Source organism: Capra hircus, chromosome 28, assembly GCF_001704415.2.
Source record: "Capra hircus breed San Clemente chromosome 28, ASM170441v1, whole genome shotgun sequence".
Classification (NCBI taxonomy): Eukaryota; Metazoa; Chordata; class Mammalia; order Artiodactyla; family Bovidae; genus Capra; species Capra hircus.
In genome coordinates, this window is record NC_030835.1 from 2,430,987 (window position 1) to 2,455,159 (window position 24,173).

The window sequence follows — 24,173 nt, forward strand, 5'->3', positions numbered from 1 at the left end:
ATATTTAGATAGGTATTTGTGTTTAATTTACTGTTTTTCAAAGATCATTCTGTCACATGTGTGCATCTAAGTCGCTTCAGTTGTGTCCGACTCTTTGCAACCCTATGAACTGTAGCTCACCTGGCTCCTCCGTCCATGGGATTCTCCAGGCAAGAATACTGGAGTGGGGTGCCAAGCCCTCCTCCAGGGAATCTTCCCGACCCAGGGATCAAACCCGCATCTCTTATGTCTCCTGCATTGTTGGGGGGGGTTCTTTACCACTAGCACCACCTGGGAAGCCCCTGTACAATCACATGGTTTAGTAATTTAAAAGTTAAATAATTAATTTTAAAACTATATGTGCAGTGATAATTCTCCCTGTCCAGTCTTCTATCTCTTTAGTTCCTCAGCACCCGCATTCTAAGGAATACTTTTTAAATTCTCTAATGAATATTTCCAAAGTTTCTCTATGCTTGTGTACATAAATACTAATATATATCATTTTCTCCTTTTTTTAATACAAAAAGTGACACGTTTTACACATTGTCCAACACCTAGCCTTTTCACTCAACAGTGGGTCTTTCCTTATCCTGGTATAAGTAGCTTCCTCATTCCAGTTTCAAAGGACCCTCTGTGTGCGTTTACGGATTCGCCATAATTCCCTTCCTCAGTCCCGTGCTGGTGGACAGTTGGGTTGTTTCTAATCTATTGCTGTTACCAATAGCACGATAATGACTTATATGGACCTATTGTACCCATGCAAGAATATCCACAGAATCAATTCCCAGAAGTGAAACTGCCAGGTCATAGAATATAAACCTTTCTAATTCTGATAGCCCTGTGATCCTGATTGCTGAATTACTCTGCATCAGGAAGGGTTTCCACTTGTACCCTCAATACTTCTGAGTGCCTGACTCCTCACACCCTTGCCAAAAGAGTGTTCTGCCTTAAGTCTGATAGTTGCCATTCTGATGTGTGCAGAAAGGAAGTGCAGTACATTTTTATTTGGATTCCTCTTTCTTGAGGAGGTTTTAGCACGTTTTCCTAGGTATGAGCCTCTCCTCTTGGGTGAAAACTGTTTACCGCCTTTGTTCATTTTGGTTATTGGGTCATATTTAAATGGATTTCTAGACGTCCTGTGTATCATGGAGATAGCCTCTCTCGGTAACTGTACTTGCCTGGCCGATTATGTGTCCGAGGACAGGAGAGGCACGCTCCTCTGGGCTGTTGGAGCCAATAGGACGCACCTGAAATGAGGCTGATGGCCGTTCAAGGAAGTGTGTGCGCCCTGTCACGCCGGTGGCCCTGGCAGCAGGTCTCACGTCCGGCCAGTCTGGGCTTGCAGTTTCTGTGTTGTGTGCTTACAAACTGTGGCTTAGGGCAAGCCACTTGGCATCTCTGACTCTTGGTATTCTTACCTGTAATATAAGGCTTACCCATTACTTTGGGTTATAATGGATAACACATAGAATATGATACTACAGTGATTATGTAAGTAACCACCCAGATGAGTGAAAGCACTCACCATGAGGATCATTTCTGGCTCTGCCTTATAGGTGACGGTGCAGCGGGAGGATATGGCCAATCACGGTGGCCCCGGGGGTCCCAGCTGCAGTTCCCCAGGGTCCTTTCTCACTGGCCCAGGGGCTGCTCTGTCTCAGGATCGTGAACCACAAAGGCATGTGCAAGGCATGCTGGTGTTAGGGGATCTCAAGGAGAAGTTTTTAGTGCTCTCTGAACACCCTACTGGTGATATAGCCAGACTGAGTAGACCCATTAACTACGTGTAAACCACTAATCTATACATCCCCGAACAATGTAAGCAAGCTGGCCCCGGGTCTCTCCAGAGATTTTGGAACTTTACACATCACATAGTCCTAGCTAGCTCGTCTCATCATCCTTAGCCAAGGGTCAGTACCAAGCATCCCTGGAGATAAGCCAGAGCCATCTCATTTCAGCTCTAAAAAGCTCCTGCCTTACATAGGTCCGTCTGGGTTCTCAGAAGCTGCTGCTTGGAACAAAGCTGCCTTTGCCTTCACCTGGGCCTTTTCCTTCTACAGCTCGGGGGAGACGGTCACAAGCGTGACCAGCTTGGCTCCACTGCAGCCCAAGGAGGGCAAGAGGCGGAAGGAGAAGGCTGACGTCCCTCCCGCAGTTCCTGCCAAAGGTAGGGAGCTAGCCAGTGGTCACCGCGTGTGAGCGCAGCACCTGGGGCCTGATGTGAGCTTAGGGCGGGAGATGGACAGATGGGGATGCAGCAGTCCTGATTGTGTGGCCTGGAAAACTCCACCTAGATTCTCATCATATCTGAGCCCTGTCCCTGAGGCGGGCTGGTGGGGGGTGGCGCCGCTGGCCACACACGGCTTTAGCAGGGAGCTGCGGGGGTTGTAGTGAGGGGGGGTCAGCCTCTACAGACTGTTCCAAAGTGTATTTCCTTCTGAACTACTAACGTGATCTGCGCAAAGCAGGATGGGGCAAAAGGGTGTCTGTTCATTTAAGGGGAAACGTTTCTCTGATTTTTCTAAGGATAAAAACCAGGTGAGCAATGTAGTTTGGCTTTGTTCTAGGGATAAAATGAGGGTTATTCCTTGACTCGAAGGAATCATGACGGAGCAGCACAAATAAGGGAGATGGGCATTTCCTGAGGCAAGAACTACAGGTGTCTTTAAATAGTTCCGAAAATAACGGTGGCTAATTTAGGTCATACCTCAAAGGTTTTGATATAGAGTTGGGAATACAAGGGTTGCCCCAGTGAATAATTTAATAGCAAGACAAGATCCATTGTATTCCTCAGCTGGGGCTCTCTAGGGTGTCCCCTAAGCGCCCATTGAGCCCTGTGGCAGAAGGCAGTGGTGCTGAGTCTGAACATACATCAGTGGACAGAGAGGCTGGGAGGCACGGGCCTCCTGGGAGGCGTGACACGGGTGGGTCTGGGAGGGAAGGGAGTCCCTGCTCTGGGCTGGGCAGTGTACTGATGTGGAGTCTCATTCTATCAGGGTGGTCAGTGCCCTAACGAAAGACGAAAGTGAGACTCAGAGAACCACGTGGGAGAGCCTGACTTTGGGTTCAAGTCCCAAATCATTTAAATACTAGTCAGTTACATGACATTGCAGGAAGAGCCTTGGTTTGCTCCTCCATTAAGTGGGGACAATAAGACCTTCCCTAATGACCTCACAGGGTGGCTGTGAGGGTCAAAGGTCACCACTGTCAGGGTTAGTGTGCAGCTAGGAGGAAGCCCCAGGGAAATTTCCAGTCTCAGCCTTAACCAAGGGTACTTGGTTCTCACCTGCACATCTGACCTCTTTGTAGCTGGTGGTGTTTTGTCGACCTTGTTGAGGAGAGAGGAGGACATGTCCAAAGGCTAGGAGGGGACCACCATTCCCCAAAGGGCAGCAGTCCAGCTGTTACCTGGATCAGAAACTAAAGTTCTTCCACGAAGGCAGGAAGGGGCCCAGAAGACTCTGTGTCTGTGGTGCTCATGGTGTGTGGACTCTAAGGGTCCTGGGAGGAGCTGCACACTGAACCCTTGATGTGTTCCTACAGCTCCCATCGCCACCACGTTCCATAAACCGAAGCTGTTAAAGCCACAAAGGAAAGTCACCCTGGTGAGTAACCACGTTCTCTGTGCTGTCCCCCAAGCCCCAAACGCACTCCGTTCCAAGGAGCACCTTGATTAACTCAAAACATGCTCCAAGTTCTTGGTGCTTCGTCCCCAAGCAAAGCCGTTCTCTCTTCTTGGGTCAGCTTTTGAGCCAATTTTTCTCCATACCTAGGTCCCAGAGTGGCTTTTAAAAAATACATGTGGGATTGCTTTTTATCATCCATGCTCCTTTTTGTAAAGAAGGAAAAAAATCACACTCTGGAATGAATGAAATATAAAGTGGACCAGCTGGTATAAATTTGTCTTGATAACCACTCTGAAGAGACTGCGGAAGAATCTTCCAGAATATATGTCGTACTTTTCATTTTGAAATACTTTTTAGATTTTCAGAAGCGCTGGAAAGATGATACAGAAAGTTCCTGTCCACTCTGCGCCCAGCTTCTCCTAAGGTTAACATCTCACAAAGCCGTGGTGTATTTGTCAAAACTAAGAATTTAGCCTCAGCATATATTACCATTAACTGCACTCCAGATTCGGGTCAGATTTCAGCAGTTTTTCCATGAATGTTCTTTTTCTGGTGCAGGATCCCATCCAGGCTAGCACATGGACGTCACGGTCCTACCTCCTTAACCTCTTCCAGTCAGGACCAGCGCCTCAGCTCTGCAGCCTTGACGCTTTAAAGGGTCATAGCTGCATTTTTTAGAATGTCCCTTGATTGGGGTTTCTCTGAGGTTTTCTAATGATTAGAAATGAGGTTATGGATTTGAGGGAAGCGCAACACAGAAGGGGCATGCCTTTCTCGTTGCGTCCCATGGCGGGGACCTGCTGTGACATTCACCTTGACCACTTAGTAAGGGTGAGTCTGCCAGACTTCTTTTTCCTCCCCGTCCTCCATTAGTTAGAAGTCAGTCACTAGGTCCCGGTCACACTCGAGAGGAGGAGAGTGAAGCTGCACCTCTTGAAGGGAGGGAGATCAAAGACCTTGGACACATATGAAAACCACCAGAGTCATAGTGTTTTAGGGGAGACGCATCCAGCCCGTGCAAATAGTCTGTTTTTCCTTGAACTTCCATCTACTCATTTGCGCGTTCGTCGGTGGGTTTTGCTTGTAGCACTTATTACTATGGTGAGTTAATGCTGATTTCCTGTTTTCCTCAACCCGCCTCTGTTTACTACTTAAAAGTCTTCTACAAGCGAGAGCTGGCTCCCTTCTCTCGTTGATTTATTCACTAATTTCTTTACATCAGTGTGCATACATGGAGACTTAATTTCTTTTCAATGTGTGCTTGTACTGTTTTTCGTTTTGTTGCTAATTTTGTTCAGCAGTTGTATGTTTGTGTGAGAGAGAGAGAGAGACAGAAAGAGAGAGGGAGAGAGGGGCGGAGAAATGGGCAAGCTTATTCTGAAATGTGTATGAATGGCAAAGCAAAGAAACAGAAAAGAGGAGAGTTTGTATATGCCAGTTCACAAAATTTACATTAAAACCGTAGTAACTGAGCCTTGTAGTAAGTAACTGGGCTTCCCTGGCGGCTCAGACAGTAAAGAGTTTGCCTGCAGTGCAGGAGACCCAGGTTCCCTGGGTCGGGAAGATGCCCTGGAGGAGGGCATGGCAACCCAGGCCAGTATTCTCGCCTGGAGAGTCCCATGGACAGAGGAAGGAGCCTGGCGGGCCGCGGTCCATGGGGTCACAAAGATTTGGACACTGCTGAGCGGCTAACACTTTCACTTCGCTTTCAAGTAATGGTATTAGCACAAGAATAGAAATATAAACCAAAAAAAGATAACGAAGAGCCCCAAACTTATCTGCATATGTATTGTCACTTGATTTTACGACAGAAGTGACATTGCAGCGCAGTGAAGAAGGGATTATCTTCTCCGTATATGGTGATTATCTTTTCCGTATATGGTGATTATCTTTTCCGTAAATGGTGATTATCTTTTCCGTATATGGTGATTATCTTTTCCGTATATGGTACCGTATATATGTGGTACTTCATGCCACACAAAAAATTAATTAGTATGAAAGGTAAAAATAAAGCTTCCTAAGCATAATGTATCTACACAAGTTCAGGGCAAGCAAAGATTTTCAAATCTGTAATGTTGCGAGCTTGATGGTTGCAGTCAGCACCTGTGTCCTTCTGAATCCAGAGCGTAAGGTTTTAACCAGCTTATTCAAAGCTTTGTCTCGGAGGGAAACCTGAATCTCTGTGCATGACTCTGACGTCTTCTCCTGGCTCAGCCTTACCCCTGACCTCTTCTGTGCCCAGGTTACCTGCTGTTCCTCTGGACAAGATGGCTCCTCTGTTTTCCAAGAGAGAACCTCCTTTTCCCTGCAATGAACTGTGGGTTCTGTTTTCATGCAGTGTGAGTCCATCTGGTTCATGTCATCAAAAATCCCTCACCATTTCTGCTCTATTGACTATACTGGTCTTGTCCTCAAATACAGCAGCAAAGGTTTTGCTAATTTCAATAGATCTGTGGTCATTCAGTGGACTTTGGGAAACTCAGTTGAACACAGAGGCTGAAATGATCCACTTTCTTAGAGCATCCTGCATCCTGCCCATGAGAAGCAGACTCCTCCGATAGTCTGAGCTTAGTCTCCCAGCTCTGCATGCCGCTGCACGTGTGTGTAGGTGTGAGTGCATTTTTCCAGATCTTTTATTCCTAACCCATGTATTTATCAACAACCTCAAGACTGGTTATAGTTTTGTAAATTCTCCCCATTTTACATTCTAAGCTATTCAGGGCCTGTTGTTTCTAATCTAATCTCTTACCCCTTGTGAAAACAGAAACTGCTCTTTATTGACGGTCCATTGATACATGCCAGGGATATATAAGAAAAAGTGCTTTTTTGCATGTCATCGTATTTAATTCTCACAGTAAGTCCCCCCATTGCTAGACTTGCCTGTGGGGACACACAAATACTCTGCTTAAGGAAAGCGAGTTCCTACAACCCACGGCGGGTAGCGTTGCGTCTCTCAGGAAGAAGGGCTGCTCCCCCCGGATGGAGCAATGTCAGCAGCTCTCTAGTTCACAGCGACACAGTGTGGCCTCCTTCAGCAGTTTGGGGCCACTGATAAATGAAGTAGATTCAATAGCATTTTCAAAAATAACTGGCTCCAATCACACGTTTCTTTGTTGTGGACTTTTTTGGGAGGGGTGGTTAAAACCCCCTTCACATCTAAATTGGCCCCACATGAGGTTTTTTTTTTTTTCATTTTTCATCAAATTTTATTTCTTCAATTAATTTAATTGGAGAATAATTACTTTGCAATATTGTGATGTTTGTACCACGCATCAGCATGAATCGGCCACAGGTGTACACGTGTCCCCTGCATCTTGAACCCCCCTCCCACCTCCTTCCTGACGCTGTGGACTTTTTGTTTGTTTGTTTGAGCTGGTGTGCTCCTCTGGGACAGAAATCCTTCTTGATTTGCACAGAAAGTAAGTCAGGGCAGTCATATATGCAGTTCAAAATGGATTGTTTTATGGAAATATCCATAACGCTGTTATTAAATACCAATTTTCCTGTCCTTTGATCATTTAAGGTATGAAAAGACTTAAAATGTTTTAAACCAAATTTTCCAGAAATGAGTCAATTTGAAGCACCTGCAGCAATACACAGTAAAGGAAAGAACTGACTTTGAGTGTACCTCTGCCTGATCAGCAGCTTAGAGTCAAAAATGCCAGGCCTAGCGTCTACAGGTTTTGGTTAATATTAAGATTTATTTTCCCAGTAGGCCAGGATTGACCTCAGTCTCAATTTGGTCGATATTTATCTCTCAGATCAATAAGTCTTGATGGCAGCTGAAACTACAGTCAATAGCTACCTGTTGACTCACAAAGGCCTTGGTGGGTAATTTAGAAAATAATTTAGCAACATCTGTTCTTTGGGATCGGGTACCAGTTTAGGTGTTTAATTCTATAACTGCTGCATTTTGCCAGTAAGTCCATAATACAGTGTTTCCTGGAGTGGTCAGGGGCCACAGAGCTCTCCAGCCCCCCAGCCCCTCTTTCCAGAGTGATGTTGACACATGCTCACCCCAAGAAAGCAACCTGCCCACTGCCTCCACTGACTCATTGGCAAGAAGGAAGAATCTCCGTTTATTGAGCATTTACTGTGTATCAGCTCCTCTGTTAGGAGCTTTGCAGGCTCCATCTCCCTCATCTCAACCACACATGCCAACTCTCAGCAGACCCTCGGACTCCAGGCAGAAATGACAGGCCTGGGTCCTTGCGTTTTCATCCTCAAAGCTTAACGTCTTGTCTTATGTTTCCAAGATAACATGGCATTTTGCAAGAAGTATATATACCAGAGACTAATAGTGGTTTGAAAGAAAAAATGATAGGACTCAAGAAGAAAAAAGAGGTGAGAAAGGCATTTCAGACGGTTTATAATTGAGGTGTCTAAACTGCCTTCCCCTATTTTAACAAAAGAACCGAACACAACAACCTGTTCTCAAAATTAGCTTATGAAGCCGTGCCTTGTCACCAAGGGTCCTTCTGATGGACGGTGTGTTCCTTTTGTCTAACAACCTGGAATACTGACAATGAATCATTATTCCAATATATCAGTGGTTCTTCATCCTTAAGGGGCCAGGACGCACTTTCCCAAAGCTCAAAATGTGTATCCTTCCAGTTGGCGGTGGGGGGATGGACACGGCCTTCAGGGGACCCCTGTTTCCTCCCCGTGGTCTTGGGATCCCTGAACCCACTGAGATAATTTGCACACTTCCAGAAAAGGCTGTTGTCGCCTCCTTGTTTCAGAAGGAGCAGAGTGCGTTTGATTTCCTTTTCTTGCCCTAGGCCATTTACTGATTCAGAGACCTCGTGGAGGAAGAGAAAGCAGTCTCTGATGGGGAGGCGAGACCTCAATAGCAACAGGGACTGTGAGCTGGAGGGTCGGGCTGGCAGCATCCCCAGAATGACTCATAGAGGGTGCAGCCCGGGGGCTCCTGCCTCAGGGTCACGCCTCCTCACTGAGGCTCCCCCAGTGGGTCACCTCTGTTTCCTCTCTCTAGAACCAAGGCGCTCGCCTGTAGCAGTCTGTAGCTAGAAAGATCAGACTACCCTTGTTCTCTAAGGAGAAACTGTCCCTTGCGAGCAGAAGGCTGAAGACACGGGGAAATCAGGAGCATCAGGGGCTTGATTACAGCAGGTTTCCTCGTGGGTCTCTTGCATCCTGCCTTCCCTCGGATCCATCTCCTGCACTAGTGCCTGAGGGTCCTTCTCAAACGCAACTCCAGCCCTGTCATTTCCCTGCTTGAAACACTCCTGTGGTTCCCCCTTGCCTCCAGGATGAGGCGCGGCTTCCTGCGAGCGCCGGCTGTCGTCGCTGGTCTCCCGCTCCACCCCACCACCCGCCACCCTGTGTGGCCCAGGTCCCCTCACTGCTGGCCCCATGGGCTCCGTCCTGCACCTGCTGCCTGGCCCGTCCTCCCACAGGGCTGCTCTCGCCTCCAGCAGGCAGCTCACACACCACTTTCTTTCCTGAGGCCTCCTGCTCCTCCTGCCCCACCTCTTCACTCATCTGGACTCTCCTAGGCATTGGTGCCACCCTCTATGTCGGGGACTTGCCAATGCCAACTCTCATGGCACGTTTTAGTTAATCTGTTCTATCTAACCCCGCAAGGCACTTGTCCCTGGGAGTAAACGTGGGTGGCCGGCCGTCACCCCAGCTGACTGCTTTCCGTCTCGGCTGTCACCCGTCCCCAGACGGTGAGGCTGGCTTCCGCTCCTCCACCTCCTCAGAGTGTCACCTGTCTCTGGGTCCTCTTCTCCTTGAACACGTCGCCCGGGAGGCTCAGCACTCACAGGTGCAACAACCACCTGTGCAGCGCGTCAGTTTCCTAATCTCAGTCTTCAAGCCAATTCCACAGTGGTTCTTCTGACCGCTTATGAAACATTCCCCAGGGGGCTCCTCATGTTCCCAAACTTAGGCACACAAAATTCATCACCTTCCCCCGGTCCTGCCCCGCCTAGGATATTCCCGCTGTCCAAACTCTAGGCGCCTTCTCCCCCATCCGCATGTCCATTGGTGCCCGAAGGCTGTCTATGACTTCTCAGGCCCCTGGCTTGTCCTTTCCTCCTCCCCGGCCACAGCTGGCCCCCGTGCCCACCGCCTCCCCATCCATCTGACTTCAGGACCGCACCCCCACCCCCTGAGGGTCCTTCAGCACCTGGCCTCACCTGAATCTCAGCACTTCTCATGCCTGACTCAACCTTCTTCCTCACTAGAATTACATCGTGCCTTTTTACAAAGTGACCGTTATGTTTCTCTTACTGTGAAGGCTGTATGTGGTAGACACCTTCACTTCAGTTCAGTTCAGTCGCTCAGTCGTGTCTGACTCTTTGCGACCCCATGAATCGCAGCACGCCAGGCCTCCCTGTCCATCACCAACTCCTGGAGTTCACTCAGACTCGCATCCATCGCATCAGTGATGCCATCCAGCCATCTCATCCTCGGTGGTCCCCTTCTCCTCCTGCCCCCAATCCCTCCCAGCATCAGAGTCTTTTCCAATGAGTCAACTCTTCGCATGAGGTGGCCAAAGTGCTGGAGTTTCAGCTTTAGCATCATTCCTTCCAAAGAAATCCCAGGGTTGATCTCCTTCAGAATGGACTGGTTGGATCTCCTTGCAGTCCAAGGGACTCTCAAGAGTCTTCTCCAACACCACAGTTCAAAAGCATCAATTCTTCAGTGCTCAGCTTTCTTCACAGTCCAACTCTCATATCCATATATGACCACTGGAAAAACAATAGCCTTGACTAGATGGACCTTTGTTGGCAAAGTAATGTCTCTGTTTTTCAATATGCTATCTAGGTTGGTCATAACTTTTCTTCCAAGGAGTAAGTGTCTAGATTTCATGGCTGCAGTCACCATCTGCAGTGATTTTGGAGCCCCAAAAAATAAAGTCTGACACTGTTTCCACTGTTTCCCCATCTATTTCCCATGAAGTGATGGGACTGGATGTCATGATCTTCGTTTTCTGAATGTTGAGCTTTAAGCCAACTTTTTCGCTCTCCTCTTTCGCTTTCATCAAGAGGCTTTTGAGTTCCTCTTCACTTTCTGCCATAAGGGTGGTGTCATCTGCATATCTGAGATTATTGATATTTCTCCCGTCAGTCTTCATTCCAGCTTGTGTTTCTTCCAGCCCAGCATTTCTCATGATGTACTCTGCATAGAAGTTAAATAAGCAGGATGACAATATACAGCCTTGACGTAATCCTTTTCCTATTTGGAACCAGTCTGTTGTTCCATGTCCAGTTCTAACTGTTGCTTCCTGACCTGCATACAGATTTCTCAAGAGGCAGGTCAGGTGGTCTGGTATTCCCATCTCTTTCAGAATTTTCCACAGTTTATTGTGATCCACAGAGTCAAAGGCTTTGGCATAGTCAGTCAAGCAGAAATAGATGTTTTTTTGGAACTCTCTTGCTTTTTCCATGATCCAGCAGATGTTGGCAATTTGATCTCTGGTTCCTCTGCCTTTCTAAAACCAGCTTGACCATCTGCAAGTTCACGGTTCACGTATTGCTGAAGCCTGGCTTGGAGGATTTTGAGCATTACTTTACTAGCATGTGAGATGAGTGCAATTGTGCGGTAGTTTGAGGATTCTTTAGCATTGCCTTTCTTTGGGATTGGAATGAAAACAGACCTTTTCCAGTCCTGTGGCCACTGCTGAGTTTTCCAAATTTGCTGGCATATTGAGTGCAGCACTTTCACAGCATCATCTTTCAGGATTTGAAACAGCTCCACTGGAGTTCCATCACCTCCACTAGCTTTGTTCGTAGTGATGCTTTCTAAGGCCCACTTGACTTCGCATTCCAGGATGTCTGGCTCTAGGTGAGTGATCACACCATCGTGATTATCTTGGTCGTGAAGATCTTTTTTGTGTAGTTCTTCTGTGTATTCTTGCCACCTCTTCTTAATATCTTCTGCTTCTGTTAGGTCCATACCATTTCTGTCCTTTATCGAGCCCGTCTTTGCATGAAATGTTCCCTTGGCATCACCAGATGGTCAACCCCGAAATCAGATTGATTATATTCTTTGCAGCCAAAGATGGAGAAGCTCTATACAGTCAACAAAAACAAGACCGGGAGCTGACTGTGGCTCAGATCATGAACTCCTTATTGCCAAATTCAGACTTAAATTGAAGAAAGTAGGGAAAACCACTAGACCATTCAGGTATGACCTAAGTCAAATCCCTTATGATTATACAGTGGAAGTGATAAATAGATTTAAGGGACTAGATCTGATAGATAGAGTGCCTGATGAACTATGGACAGAGGTTCATGACATTGTACAGGAGACAGGGATCAAGACCATCCTCATGGAAAAGAAATGCAAGAAAGAAAAATGGCTGTCTGAGGAGGCCTTACAAATAGCTGTGAAAAGAAGAGAAGCGAAAAGCCAAGGAGAAAAGGAAAGATACAAGCATCTGAATGCAGAGTTCCAAAGAATAGCAAGAAGAGATAAGAAAGCCTTCCTCAGCAATCAATGCAAAGAAATAGAGGAAAACAACAGAATGGGAAAGACTAGAGGTGTCTTCAAGAAAATTAGAGACACCAAGGGAACATTTCACGCAAAGATGGGCTCAATAAAGGCAGACACCTTAGACACTGAAAACACTCTTTTAAAGTTTTTAAAAATTGTTAAAACTTTTTTTTAATTGTTTAAAAATTTTTTTAAATACACACAATATAAAATTTAGCATCTTAGCCATTTTTAAGTATGCAGTTCAGTGGTGCTAAGTATATTCACATTGTTGACAATTTCCAGAATTCTTTTCATCTTGCAAATGCCTGTACTCATGAAATAATTCTCCACTCTTCCCTTCCCCAGTCCCTGAGAGCTACCCTTCCACTTTCTCTATAAATTTGACCACTCTGGGTACCTCCTATCAGTAGAATCATTTGGTATTTATCTTTTTGTGATTGGCTTGTTTTACTTAGTATAACGTTGTCAAGGATCATTTATGTTGCAACGTGTCAAAATTTCCTTCGTTTTTAAAGCTGAATAATATTTTGATTTATGTGTATTTGTTACATTTTGTTTATCCATTCATCTGTCGATGGACTCTTGGGATGCTGCCGCATGCTATGATGAACATGGATGTGCGTTCTCACCAACGGTGCACAAGGGCTTCCTTTTCTCTGCATCCTTGCCAACACTTGTTTTCTGTGTATTTTTTTGTAGCCTTCCTAATGGGTGTGAAGTGGTGTCTCATTGTGGTTTTGAGTTACATTTTCATAATGATTAGTGATGTTGAGCGTCTTTTTCATGTGCTTTGGCCATTTGTATATCTTCTTTGTAGAAATGTCTGTTCAAGTCTTTCCCCATTTTTAAATCAGGTTTGTGTGTGTGTTTGTAGATGTTGCTTTATATATTCTGGATATTAACTCCTTTCATGTATATAATTTGCACATGTTTTCATCCATTCTGTAGGTTGCCTTTGCACTCTGTTGACTATGTCCTTTAATGCCCAGAAGTTGTAAATTTTGCTTAACGCTAGTTTTAAAGTCATAGACAACTTGTCCATCACTGTGTCCTCAGTGGGGGATCCGGGATCTGCAGACTGTATGTGGAGTGGATGAATTGAAGACAAAGATCTGAGACTGCAGCTCTAGGTCCTCAGTGCTCAATGTGAGGTCCAGGGACCAGCAACGTGGGCATCACCTGGGAGCTTGTTGGGAAAATAGCGGCTCAGGCCCCACCGTAGATTTACTGAATTAGAATCTGCAGTTCAACAGGGTCCCAGATGAATCCGATGCACCTTGACGTTTAAGAAGTACAGTTCTGCGTAACTTAACAGACAGTAGCCAGCTCTGGTTGGGTTATTGCTGGCAAGACCGAGTCATCACTGGCCTCCTCCAGAAACAGCTATACTAACACTTTAGTAAGACAGGTCAGCCCACTTGGGAGAATGGTGAATTTTCTCGTTATCAGCAGAGATAATTAAACATGAGAATCTGCTTCTAAAGGGTATTGTGACTCTCCCTCATTCCTGAAAACCTTTCCTGGATAGCTCATCCCCATCTCAGCTTGGTGTAGCCCTGTCGTTTGGCCTTCTAGGACCCCTCACAGTCACAGGTAGAGAATTCTGACGTGTAGGGAAATGTGTAGCCAAGACCCATTTGCCTGGGATTCCCTTGGGTTTATAAAGTCTGCAATAAACCTGCCTCCTCTCATGGAATCTGAAAGATCAGAGAACGTAAAACTGCCAGAGGATGAGGTTCATTCCATCACTGTTGAAGGGAACCTGTCTTAGGAGAGGGCCTTCCTTCTGCCCAGTGTCAGCCCAGGACTGAGATGCCAGCTCTGTTCAGTGTTTCCCTGGTGTCTGGAAAGAACCCCCCTTCTTCCAGCTTAGTTTTTACTATCCAGAATGTACTTCTAAGACCAAAAAGAGTTTTTCTCTGATCAGTAGCGGAAAAGGGCTTTGAGGCCCATTAGACTCCAGTGATGGAATTCTGAGAAGATTTTAATAATAACCCAAACTCCAGCAAAATTATTTCCAGAGGACACGCATTCAGGTTTCTTGAAGGATGTTTATAATAAGCTGGAGAATTTCTCTTGTTGTCGTTAAGTGTGCTAGCACTGGTTTCAGTTGAATTCTACATGAAAAGGATATATTAACCTGCATAATATATGATCATAATCTCGATTTAAAATTAAAAAGAAGGAAAAGACCCACAAGCACATGAGCAATATATCGCCCAAAGTAAAAGCCTTGGGAAAAAACAAAAACTATGCTTGTCCCACGCTAGTCCCATTTTTAGAGAGATAAAAATTCTATGCCCCCCTCGGTACACATGCACATCCCATTATTGTCACGGGGAGTTATGTATGTCGACGAGGGAAGAGGAGATGCCGGGGCTTCGGAATGGATGAGAGTGGGGGAAACAGAAGTCGTTTCATTTCATGGGCTTTCTTCAGTCAGAGCGGGAGGGGCGAGCAGCTGGGTCTTTCACGACTGAGGTGTGATCACCAGGGAGGCAGGATCAGGTGTCTCAGAAGTGGCAGTGGGAAGATCCCGAATCAGGGGCTCAGCCCTGACGCCGGGTGGTCACTTCCCCGCAGGCCAGGAGGCTGGTTCTGGTGTCCCTCTGCTGCCTTGCGCTGTCTCCAGACAGCTGCTGGGCTGGAGGCTTCTCAACTGTATCACAGGCCAGTGGAGGTTGGTCAAGACTCTGATGTTCTTAAGGATGGCCCAAGTGAAGCCACTGCTTTCCGGAGTCTTTTAAGACTGGTAGCACCCTAAGCACTCATGGGGACCTTTTTTCGGGAGACAATGAGAATCCTCTAGAAGTGATACAGAGGGAGTCTCTCCCGTTCTGTTCTCGAAGGGTAGCGCAGCTGTGTGCTTTCAGGAGGCAGGTGGCGTCGGGACTGACCGCCTCGGAAATGCGTCCCTCCCATTTGCTGCGTCACGGATTCATTGGAATTGTTTGGCTGTTTCACGTTCGGCGTTGACAGGGAGCGTGCGAGTTGCTCTAGGGGTTGCAGCGCGGGCCTCTGACAAAGGTGAATAGGCGTCATAGAGGTGAGCTGGGGCCAAGGACAGCCCAGGCTGAAAGCAGGCCTGGAAGTCCGGCAGGGCCAGTCCGCTGAGTGACTCCGCCTGGCCACGCAGACCCACCCTGCCTTTGGGGGTCTTGAACCCACTCTGGGGCAGGCCCATCCCTGTGTGTCTATAGGGAATGTCCCTGTGAGAGGCAGCTTGCTTTCCATCTCAGCTCAGCTAATTTGCTGCCTTTATTGGGCACTTCATTGTTGGGATCGTTGCACTGCCAGGAAATTTTTTTTTAACTTTTTCATTCTGTTTTATTTTTGTAATCTCATGGAGCAATATCATTTGTATTCATATTTGATTTTTTTTTAAAGCCTATTTCATTGAAAACTTCAGTTTTGAATGCAGAGCACTTCAGAGTTGTTATTAGAAGATTTTTTTCAATCTCAAATAGAGAATACGAGAAATGAAGTACCATCTTGGGGGAAAAAAAGAGTAATGAAGCATCATCAACCTATAGTATCTGTAGCATCGAGCTAGGCATCCAGAACGTCAGGAAGAAGATTTCTACGTGAAGCTCAGTCAGTGGCAAACTAACGGTGTATTTAGGGGATTCTGTTTCCCTAGCCACATTCAGTGCTCATTTATTATTATAGTTTCCTAAAGCTGAATTGATAAATTCTAATAAGCACGTGTGTGGCAATAAGAGACAGCCCTATGAGTTAAGATTATGGAGCATGCATAGAAAGATGATGAGTGCAAACGATCAATTCAGGCATAGGTGCCCGTTGCCCGTGTTACACATAAACCCAGCCAATAAACTAGCACGCCTGCTGCTGATTTGCGTTTGCGCTTCGTGCGTGCTTTGTGCCTTGTGCGTCGTGTGTGACATATGCTGGTGTTGGTAATGGTGTTGGTGCTGCTGGTGACGATGGTGGTGACAATGATGGTTTTGCTGGTAGTGGTACACACACTTTACTTTGATGGTGTATGCCCATGCAGTTACTACCCCAGCGCTTACCGATACAAACACTGAGTAGCTCCTATGTGCCAGGTAGCGCGTAGGTCGGCTATCTTTCTAGGAGCTGAGTTGTAGCGGCATGCTCCAGCCCACTCCTGTCTACTAGAGAGAGGAAATCTCCCTGGCATCTTGAAATCAGCCACTGTGGGAGGATTTACATATGTAAGTCAGCAAATGCTACAAATGAATTTTCTTCTTGGGGGGTCAGCTGCTCAGCAGCTTCCCTGCATGTCACGGGGTGCAGAAGTGGATACATTTGACAGAGCCCCTGCTCCCACTGAGCTGAGTGATGTGGTGAGAGGCTGGTTCTTGCACTGGCTTTGGCGCTTGCTAGCTATTGGCCCCAAGCTTGCCATTTCTTGTGAAATAAGGATGGCAGTAAGAGGACTTTATGCAAAGAGCTATTGGTGCGCTAAGTAAACACAAGGTGCCATCATTGTGTTCCAGTGTGAGAAGACAGAGGATGTACAGTGTACAGTGTACAGATGATGTACAGGACCCTCAAATGTACAGCGCTTCTTAGTGCCGAGGGTGATATGCGCCCTGCAGAGCGAGAGAGCAGGGTAGGGAGCCAAGCAGGGACGTGTTTGATGGGGTGGGGGCTGCCTTGGAGCCAAGACCTGATAATGTGAGGAAGCAAGCCGCACTGCCATGTGGGGAAAGAACATTCCAAGCGGAGAGCATAGCCCAGGCAAAGGCCCCACACAGGAGTGCTGCCCAGGTGTGTCCAAGAAACACAAGGAGACGAGCATGGCTGGAGCGCTGGTCAGCATAGGGGACATATGATGTGAGCTGGGGACAGAGGAGTCCCAGCTCAAGATCCGGAAGGATGAGGATCTTGAAAAGGACACTGGATTTTATTCCAAGTATGAAGAGAAACAACGGGGAATTTTGTGCAGAGCAGTGACTGGCATGGTCCAACTTATCTTTTTAGAATGACTATCTGTCCCACTATTAGAAAATTTCCTGATTTTTTTCTGGGCAATTGTCTGAGCTCCAGTGGCATCCAGCAGTATCTGGTACATGATGTTTTCCAAATAATCTCTGACTATCTTCTTTTCTCTGCTCCTAAATATTTCAAAGGGACCAATTGTTAAAGCAACACTTGTTCATTTCTATGATAAAAATTATAGTCAGAAGAATAACTGAGCACTTGTGTAGCACTTGCTGTTTAGCTGCCAGGTAATTTTCTAAGTACATTACATTTATTAATGCATTTAATCCTCAAACTAACCCTGTGGGATAGGTACTAGTATGGGTCCCACTTTACAGATAAAGAAACAGAGGTATAGAAAGGTTAAGCAACTTACCCAAGGTCACACAGACAATAAGTAAGTCAGTCTCCCAGAGTCCTTGCTCTTAAGTACCACCAGGCAGACCCTTGCTCGAACCGATGAATCCAAGTGTTAAAGATTGAAGTTGATTAGAAGATTGGGATTCAAGAGTGAAGATTTTTAAAGTGGACTTCTATATGGAAGTAGGTAACCAAACACTCTCTTATTCAAAGCATAAGCGTTCTCTTGACTAATACTGCCAGGAAAAGTACTTTTGAAGACAGCTGGGAAAACATGCATCTGGGGTCCATGGGGAAGAGAAAGTGAGTGACTGTATTAGATCATGGAGCTCTCACTGCGACACTGTGAGAAGGGTCACGTATCAGGACCCTCCCCAAGAGCGTTGTCCATAATTACATTTTAGCTTCCAAAACATATGTTGGTGAAATCTAGAGATATCCATCTGTCTGATGACTCATAAGCCTTGGGCCTTTCAGGGCAGAGCTTCGTCACCCTCTAAAGCCTGTCCTCAGAGCAATTAGCCAGGGGCATGTGACTTTCCATCATGTCAGATTCATTCAGGGAATTCACTTTGCTAAACATCCTTTGAATTCTCTAGACTCGGAGCATGATGTGAATTTGCTCTGCTCATGGTCTCTGAATGACTTCATCCAACCCAAGGTGCCAACACACCTGGATAAGACCTTGAAACCTTTATCTTCATCCAAGGCTTCTCTGCTGAGTTACAGAGGCTTTCTAATCCTTCCAGAGTCCTACATAACACTGGGTGTTGACTGTTAGTCACTGGGTAACCATGAGGAGGGGAAGCCGGGTGTGAGGTAGGACTCTGCAAGGCTTATAGATGGCTGGAACAAGGAAAGTGGGCCTCAGAGAGCTCCGCCGTCTCCACGCACAGCAGTGGACAGTCCTGTCCTCTAGGTTCAGCTTGTCACGGTGTGCCTAGGTCTGCAGTCACGGCTGCCTGCTGGGCTTGGGAGTGCAGCTGGATGCCAGCCCCAGCTAAGGAGGATGCTGCTACAGGCAGAGGTCCCAGTGTGCCGCTGACCTCAGCTCCAAGGAGATGGTGAGTTCAGCCCTGGCGTGTGGTTCTAGCTGCAGGGTACCTCGGAAAACTGCATATTCCTACCTGTTCAGTGGGCACCTCTAATCAAGTCTGTTGCCACCCCACATGCTGCCTGGTCAAAGCAGAGCCTGTACCCTTTCCATCCTCTTCCCGTACTGGTCAGAGGCACACTTGCTCCTTTCTTGGGGGCTAAGAGTCCTTTGGGGGTAAGACTGTGGAGAGAGACAAGGCGTTGCCTGAAGGGATTCCAACGAGATTCCCTTCCTCATCCGTCGTCCTCCGATTGGTGTCAGCCCCACGTGTCTGCCCTCAGAGCCTCTGTCCCCCCACACTAAGCCAGGCCTGGAATGAGCATGGAGGTAGGCAGCTCTCCCTGCCCCATTTCCCCTTTATCTGGGGCTCACCTGCCCATGAGCAATGCAGGCCTGTTCTGAAAACACGCTCTCCAGAGATTCGTACCAGCAAAGCTTCCCTGTTGTCTTGGAAGTTCACTCTTCTCCTTTGGGATCTCAGGGTTTGCTGTCTGCCTGGCTGGCTTACCTGGGTGCAGTGCGTCCACATCAGAGTCCTAGTCGCTGCTGCTGACCCTGCGCTTGTAAGGTCAGGGGACTGCTCCTGAGCAGAGGGTGGATTCCAGGCAGGACCGCCTGTCTCTGAGTCCAGGCTCTGCCTAGCAATGGCTGCAGGGCCTGGAGCCATGAACTGCCTTTTAGAGCCTGTTTGCTCCTCTGTGAAGTGGCCGTGAGCACTGGCCCCACCTCCCAGGACTGATATGTGAGGAGTGAGTGAGTTAATGAAGATCAGTTAACAGTCTCTGAGTTCTGTCTCAGAAGGACCACTTCTCAAACCCCGCTGTCTGTTGCCTCTCAAAGTCACTTCTGGATTGTGTCCTTTGTACCATTATTTAACATATCTGTCTTGGAAATGTGTTTATTTTGTTCATTTTGAGCCTTTATTTTCATTTAATGTGCACACCAGGGAACTCTACTTTTTCCTTCCATAATATGTTCAACTATAAATAAATAGGCCATTTGACAGACCCGTGGAACTCAAAATTAAGTCAAGTTCATTTCCAAGGCAAGTTGATTCTTACAGAACATTTAAGGAGTTGGGACCTACAAGTTTCCACTAAAGGCTTTCCATCCAATAGAGCTTCTCTGAATGCGCAGCCCCTCCCCCGCCGAGTGCTCATAGCTGCGCATGTGTGGATGTTAGGAGGGGAGCGTTTGTTTTACCAGGTACTCCTCTGTTGAATAAAAAATGAGCACTTATCTCAAAAGGGGAAGAGGAAGTCTGCCCTCGATAATATGGGTAATATGTAATTCTCTCTTGGGTAAATAGACTCCTGATCGTGCAGCTCGGTAGAACGGCAATCACATTTGCAAACTCTGAGGTGACGTCAGCGTAAACATCCCATGTCCTGGTTATTGATCTGTATCTGCAATAATGGTGTTACCCAATTGAACTTCTGACATTGGAGAACTTGCAGTGGCTGCAACTGCATTTTTCTTTTATTCCTGAAACTTAATTCAACTTGCACATCCATCTGTGATCTCTATGAAAGGGTGTTGTTTTGCAGGAGTCTGCATAGAATGTTAAACCTCTCTCTTTCCTGGTAGGAAAGTTATTTCTTGGCTTAATTCCCGAAAAACATGCCTACAAAATGAAGCACTTAGAAACTTCCAATGAGGAGCTTGAAGTGAGGTGTGTTTCCAGGAGGTTCACCACTTCTGAATTCTTTGAAGCTGACTTTTCTGGTGTTAGCTTTAGCCAGTAAATCCTTCCCCACTGACATATGTTCCATAATCATCACTCTAAAACTGAGGGTAAGTGGGGCTTAAATGAAAAATGGGAGATCCAGCCTGGAGGCTGTCGTCTGCTGTAGCAGCGTCTCACCACTGGCAGAAAGGAAAGGCAGGGGCTGGGAGACATGGCATTCCAAACTCTGATGCTTGCAGACTCACTTGGTTACACCTGGAGTCCAGAAGATTCCATCACTATATTTGAAAACTGGTCTGTGTGATCATCCTTTCCCAGTTCTTCTGAGGGGATGTCGTGTAGTGTGGGAGTTTACTTGGGCACAGCATCAGTGAGAATTTGAGTGCAATTCTGGAATTGCCGAGTCCCCTGGGGACAGTGAGAAGGTAATTACTGGACCACCAGCATCTACTTGAATGGCTAAAATAAAAAGTGCCGGCAATACCAAGTGCCGTCATGTCTGCAGAGCAGTGAAAGCTCTCAGTGTTGCTGGAGGGAGGCAAGGATGGTGTGGACACTCTGAGTGGATAGTCTGGCAGTTTCTTTTGAAGTTAAACATACTTTCCATACAACCCAGCAACCCTATTCCTGGGTGTTTACCCTAGAGTGACGAAAATCTCCCACACAAACCTACAATGAATATTTCTAGCAACTCCGTTCATAATCACCGAAAACTTAGAATGACTCAGATGTCCTTCAGCAGGTGAACAGATAAGCAAAATGTAGCTCGTGACACAGCATGGAATGCTTAGTAATCCAAAGGAGCAAACTGCTGATACGTGCAGCCACCTGGATGGCACACGAGGGAATTATTCTCGGAGAAGAATGCTGGCCCTACAAGGTTACACACCATATGATGCCTTTCACATGACATGCTTTAAGAGAGAAAGCCTCAGCGACAGCGCACAGGTCAGGGCTGCCGGAGGGTCTTGTTAGAGGGAGGGTGGGACTGCAGAGGTAACATGAAGGCAGGTGATGGGACTGTCCTGAGTCCTGTGGGGGCAGTGGGCCCAGAAGCCTGTTCTCGTGTTTGGATGCATGCAATGGGGATCCATTAGGAAGTCACTTTTACCACGTCTTTTAAGAAAATTAAAGTAAGAAAGAAAGAAAGCGAAGCCACTCAGTCATGTCCGACTCTTTGCGACCCCTTGGACTGTAGCCTTCCAGGCTCCTCTGTCTATGGGATTTTCCAGGCAAGAATACTGGCTGCTGCTGCTGCTGCTGCTGCTGCGTCGCTTCAGTCGTGTCCGACTCTGTGTGACCCCGTAGATGGCAGCCCACCAGGCTCCCCCGTCCCTGGGATTCTCCAGGCAAGAATACTGGAGTGGGTTGCCATTTCCTTCTCCAGGAGATCTTCCCAACCCAGGGATTGAACCCAGGTCTCCCACATTGTAGGCAGATGCTTTACCATATGAGCCACCAGGGAAGTCTCTAAATTAAGAAGTGAAACAAAATTCTTGGTGTCCCTGGAAGACATAGTAGGAGGTGAGAATAGATGTTTAATCCGAGCTCGGGGGGTGCACCATGCCCGGGTGAACCTGTGGGGTGGAGGGGCGGGAGGTGCCACCCGCATTGGAGAGCATAGCTGCGGGGCATGGCTAGAAAGATTTAAGTATATATGCACATAAATAAATTAATAAAAATTTATGATAAAAATCTCCTCATCCTTTGGCCAGGGAGCAGTTTGCCCCTGTTCCCATGCTCTGCAGTCAGCTACTAGGTGACGGCGTCAGGGCCACACTCCTTACCTCCTCCCCATGAACACGTTCACTGAACTGAGAAAATTTCCTTTCATTCTTGCCTTTCTTGGGTGCACTAACACGTGTCTACATCTGAGCCTCCATGCCCTCCTGCTCATAGAATTCCACTCCAGACCAGGAGAGTGGGTTCTTCATGACTGGGAGGAAATGGATGAAAAGTGAGATTGAGGACACATAAAGGGGTTCAGAACCTACAAGACACCAAGCAGTTGACACAAATACCAGGCCTCTTTTGGAGGAATAGAAGGAGAAATAGGCTAAGGGTCTTTCAGGCCTGGAGAAAGGAAAAAGAAAGTAAAACCAAACAGTCCTGGGAAAGAGGCCTGTTGCTTCTCACATGTTTAGAAGGTTCTGGGGCTTCTTCTAAGGGGCCCTTACCAGGACTTCCGGCTGTGGGTCCCCAGCCGCCTCCTGTTTCTGGGAAACGCAGCAAGGGCAGAGCCAGGTGTCAGGCTCACGTCTGCGGCCTGGAAGTCCTGCCTTCACACTTTGTGTTTTCAAGTGCAGGCGAGAGCTGCTGTCGGGGTGTTTGTTTAAGTTTGTTTTCTTGAGTGCTGATGTCCCGTGTACCTGCTGCACCCCCAGGACTAGGACAGGGGCTTGAAGAGGGCCATCTGAGGGCCAGAAGCTGTCAGGGAGCTAACTGAAGTGTGTCTTGATTCACTTTCAGAGACCCACTCGCTGCACTCCAGCTCTTGAATTGCCATGCGCACTAGGAGTACTTCTTTCTCTTACATCTAAACACTTCCGTGTTGGCAAGAGATCACCTGAAATGCAGGTGGGGCCGGATAGCAGGCCCCTCACCCTGGCTCTGCGCCGCGGCGGTTGCCCCCTAACCTTGACCTTCCGCTCCCAGCTCTGCAGGCTTCCCTGTTGTTGCTGTTTGTTGTTTTAGTCACTAAGTCAAGTCTGACCCTCTGTGACCCCATGGACTGTAGCCCAGCAGGCTTCTCTGTCCCTGGGATTCTCCAGGCAAGAATACTGGAGCAGGTTGCCATTTCCTTCTCCAGGGGATCTTCCTGACCCAGGGATCGAACCTGCATCTCCTGCGCTGGCAGGCAGATTCCTTACCGCTGAGCCACCAGGGAAGCTGAGTCTTACCTCCTCTCACTGATATGCCAGTATTATTCTCTAAGCTACTTCTTAATGCACCGCAGGCTTCCCCTAAAGCATCAGTGCAGAGAAAGGTAGCTGAGTGAAAACTGGTGAGAAGTCTACATCTCCCCCTTTTTAGTGGCGGTAAGAAATTTATTTCTAGCTAAACAAGCTGGGAAATGTAATTAAGCACATGGTTGATGGGGATAGCCAAGGATGCATGCCAGAAAAACAATAGGTTCTTTAAAGGTGCCAAGGACTGGTATTATGCATCTCCTGTTGGAAACTGTATACACGTCCCGATTCAGAGCCTCTTGTGTGCTGCCTCACATCTTCAATCAAATTATTATATTCCAGAAATATGCATAAGGGAAATGATTCAACACATTTTACGGTGGGTTGTTGCTTGTAGCAGTAATTGAAGTACCTTTCCACTTATGAAAGTACTAATTTTATTTGTTTTTATTGCTTTTCTGGATGCAATTATTTATTTAGTGTGCTTTGGCTTTATTAAATTATGTTTACTATAGGAACATCATAAAAATGTATGAAAACAACGCATCAGCCAAGCCAGCCTGGTGACCTGTATTGAGAAAGCTAGTGTTATTTTTCATATCCAAACATAATGGAATAACTTAAGAATAAACAGATACTCTATGCCAGAAAACAATGCAGTTTCAGAGTAATGTAATAAAACACCTGGACAATATGATTTCATAAATCTTGGTTCTAAAATTTACATGAGTTGGGCTTTGTGTGCTCATTTGAGGACACATGACATTTCTAAATGGAATCATTATAACGTGAAATGTAACTAAACCGAAAGACAGGAGGTAAATGGCATTTTTGTTGACTGGTGAGATGTGAATGACTAAGAAGAACTGTAAAGATTTTTGGCATAGAAGGACAAGCAGGAGGCTCTGATCCATGTAACTGCCCTTAACACTGAAATTTAAAAAGAGCCAGATAACTGTGAAGGCCGCTTGGTGGTGTCCCTCGCTGGTAGGTGCTGGCTGCCGGCAGTTCTTCACATCCTCCCTCCTGTGCCTTAGAACGATGCTCCATCTCGAAAGAAAAGAGTTTTGCTTTTGGCG

The 24,173-nt window shown here is 46.8% G+C and overlaps 1 protein-coding gene across 1 annotated transcript in view; it reads left to right on the forward strand.

Annotated features, from left to right (window-relative positions):
• Positions 1–24,173, forward strand: part of VSTM4 (V-set and transmembrane domain containing 4) — a 79,488-nt gene that overhangs the window by 50,971 nt on the left and 4,344 nt on the right. The window contains exons 6-7 of the mRNA XM_018042498.1: positions 2,040–2,146; positions 3,523–3,584. Coding sequence (XP_017897987.1) covers positions 2,040–2,146; positions 3,523–3,584 — 169 coding nt within the window. The remainder of the gene's footprint in view (positions 1–2,039; positions 2,147–3,522; positions 3,585–24,173) is intronic.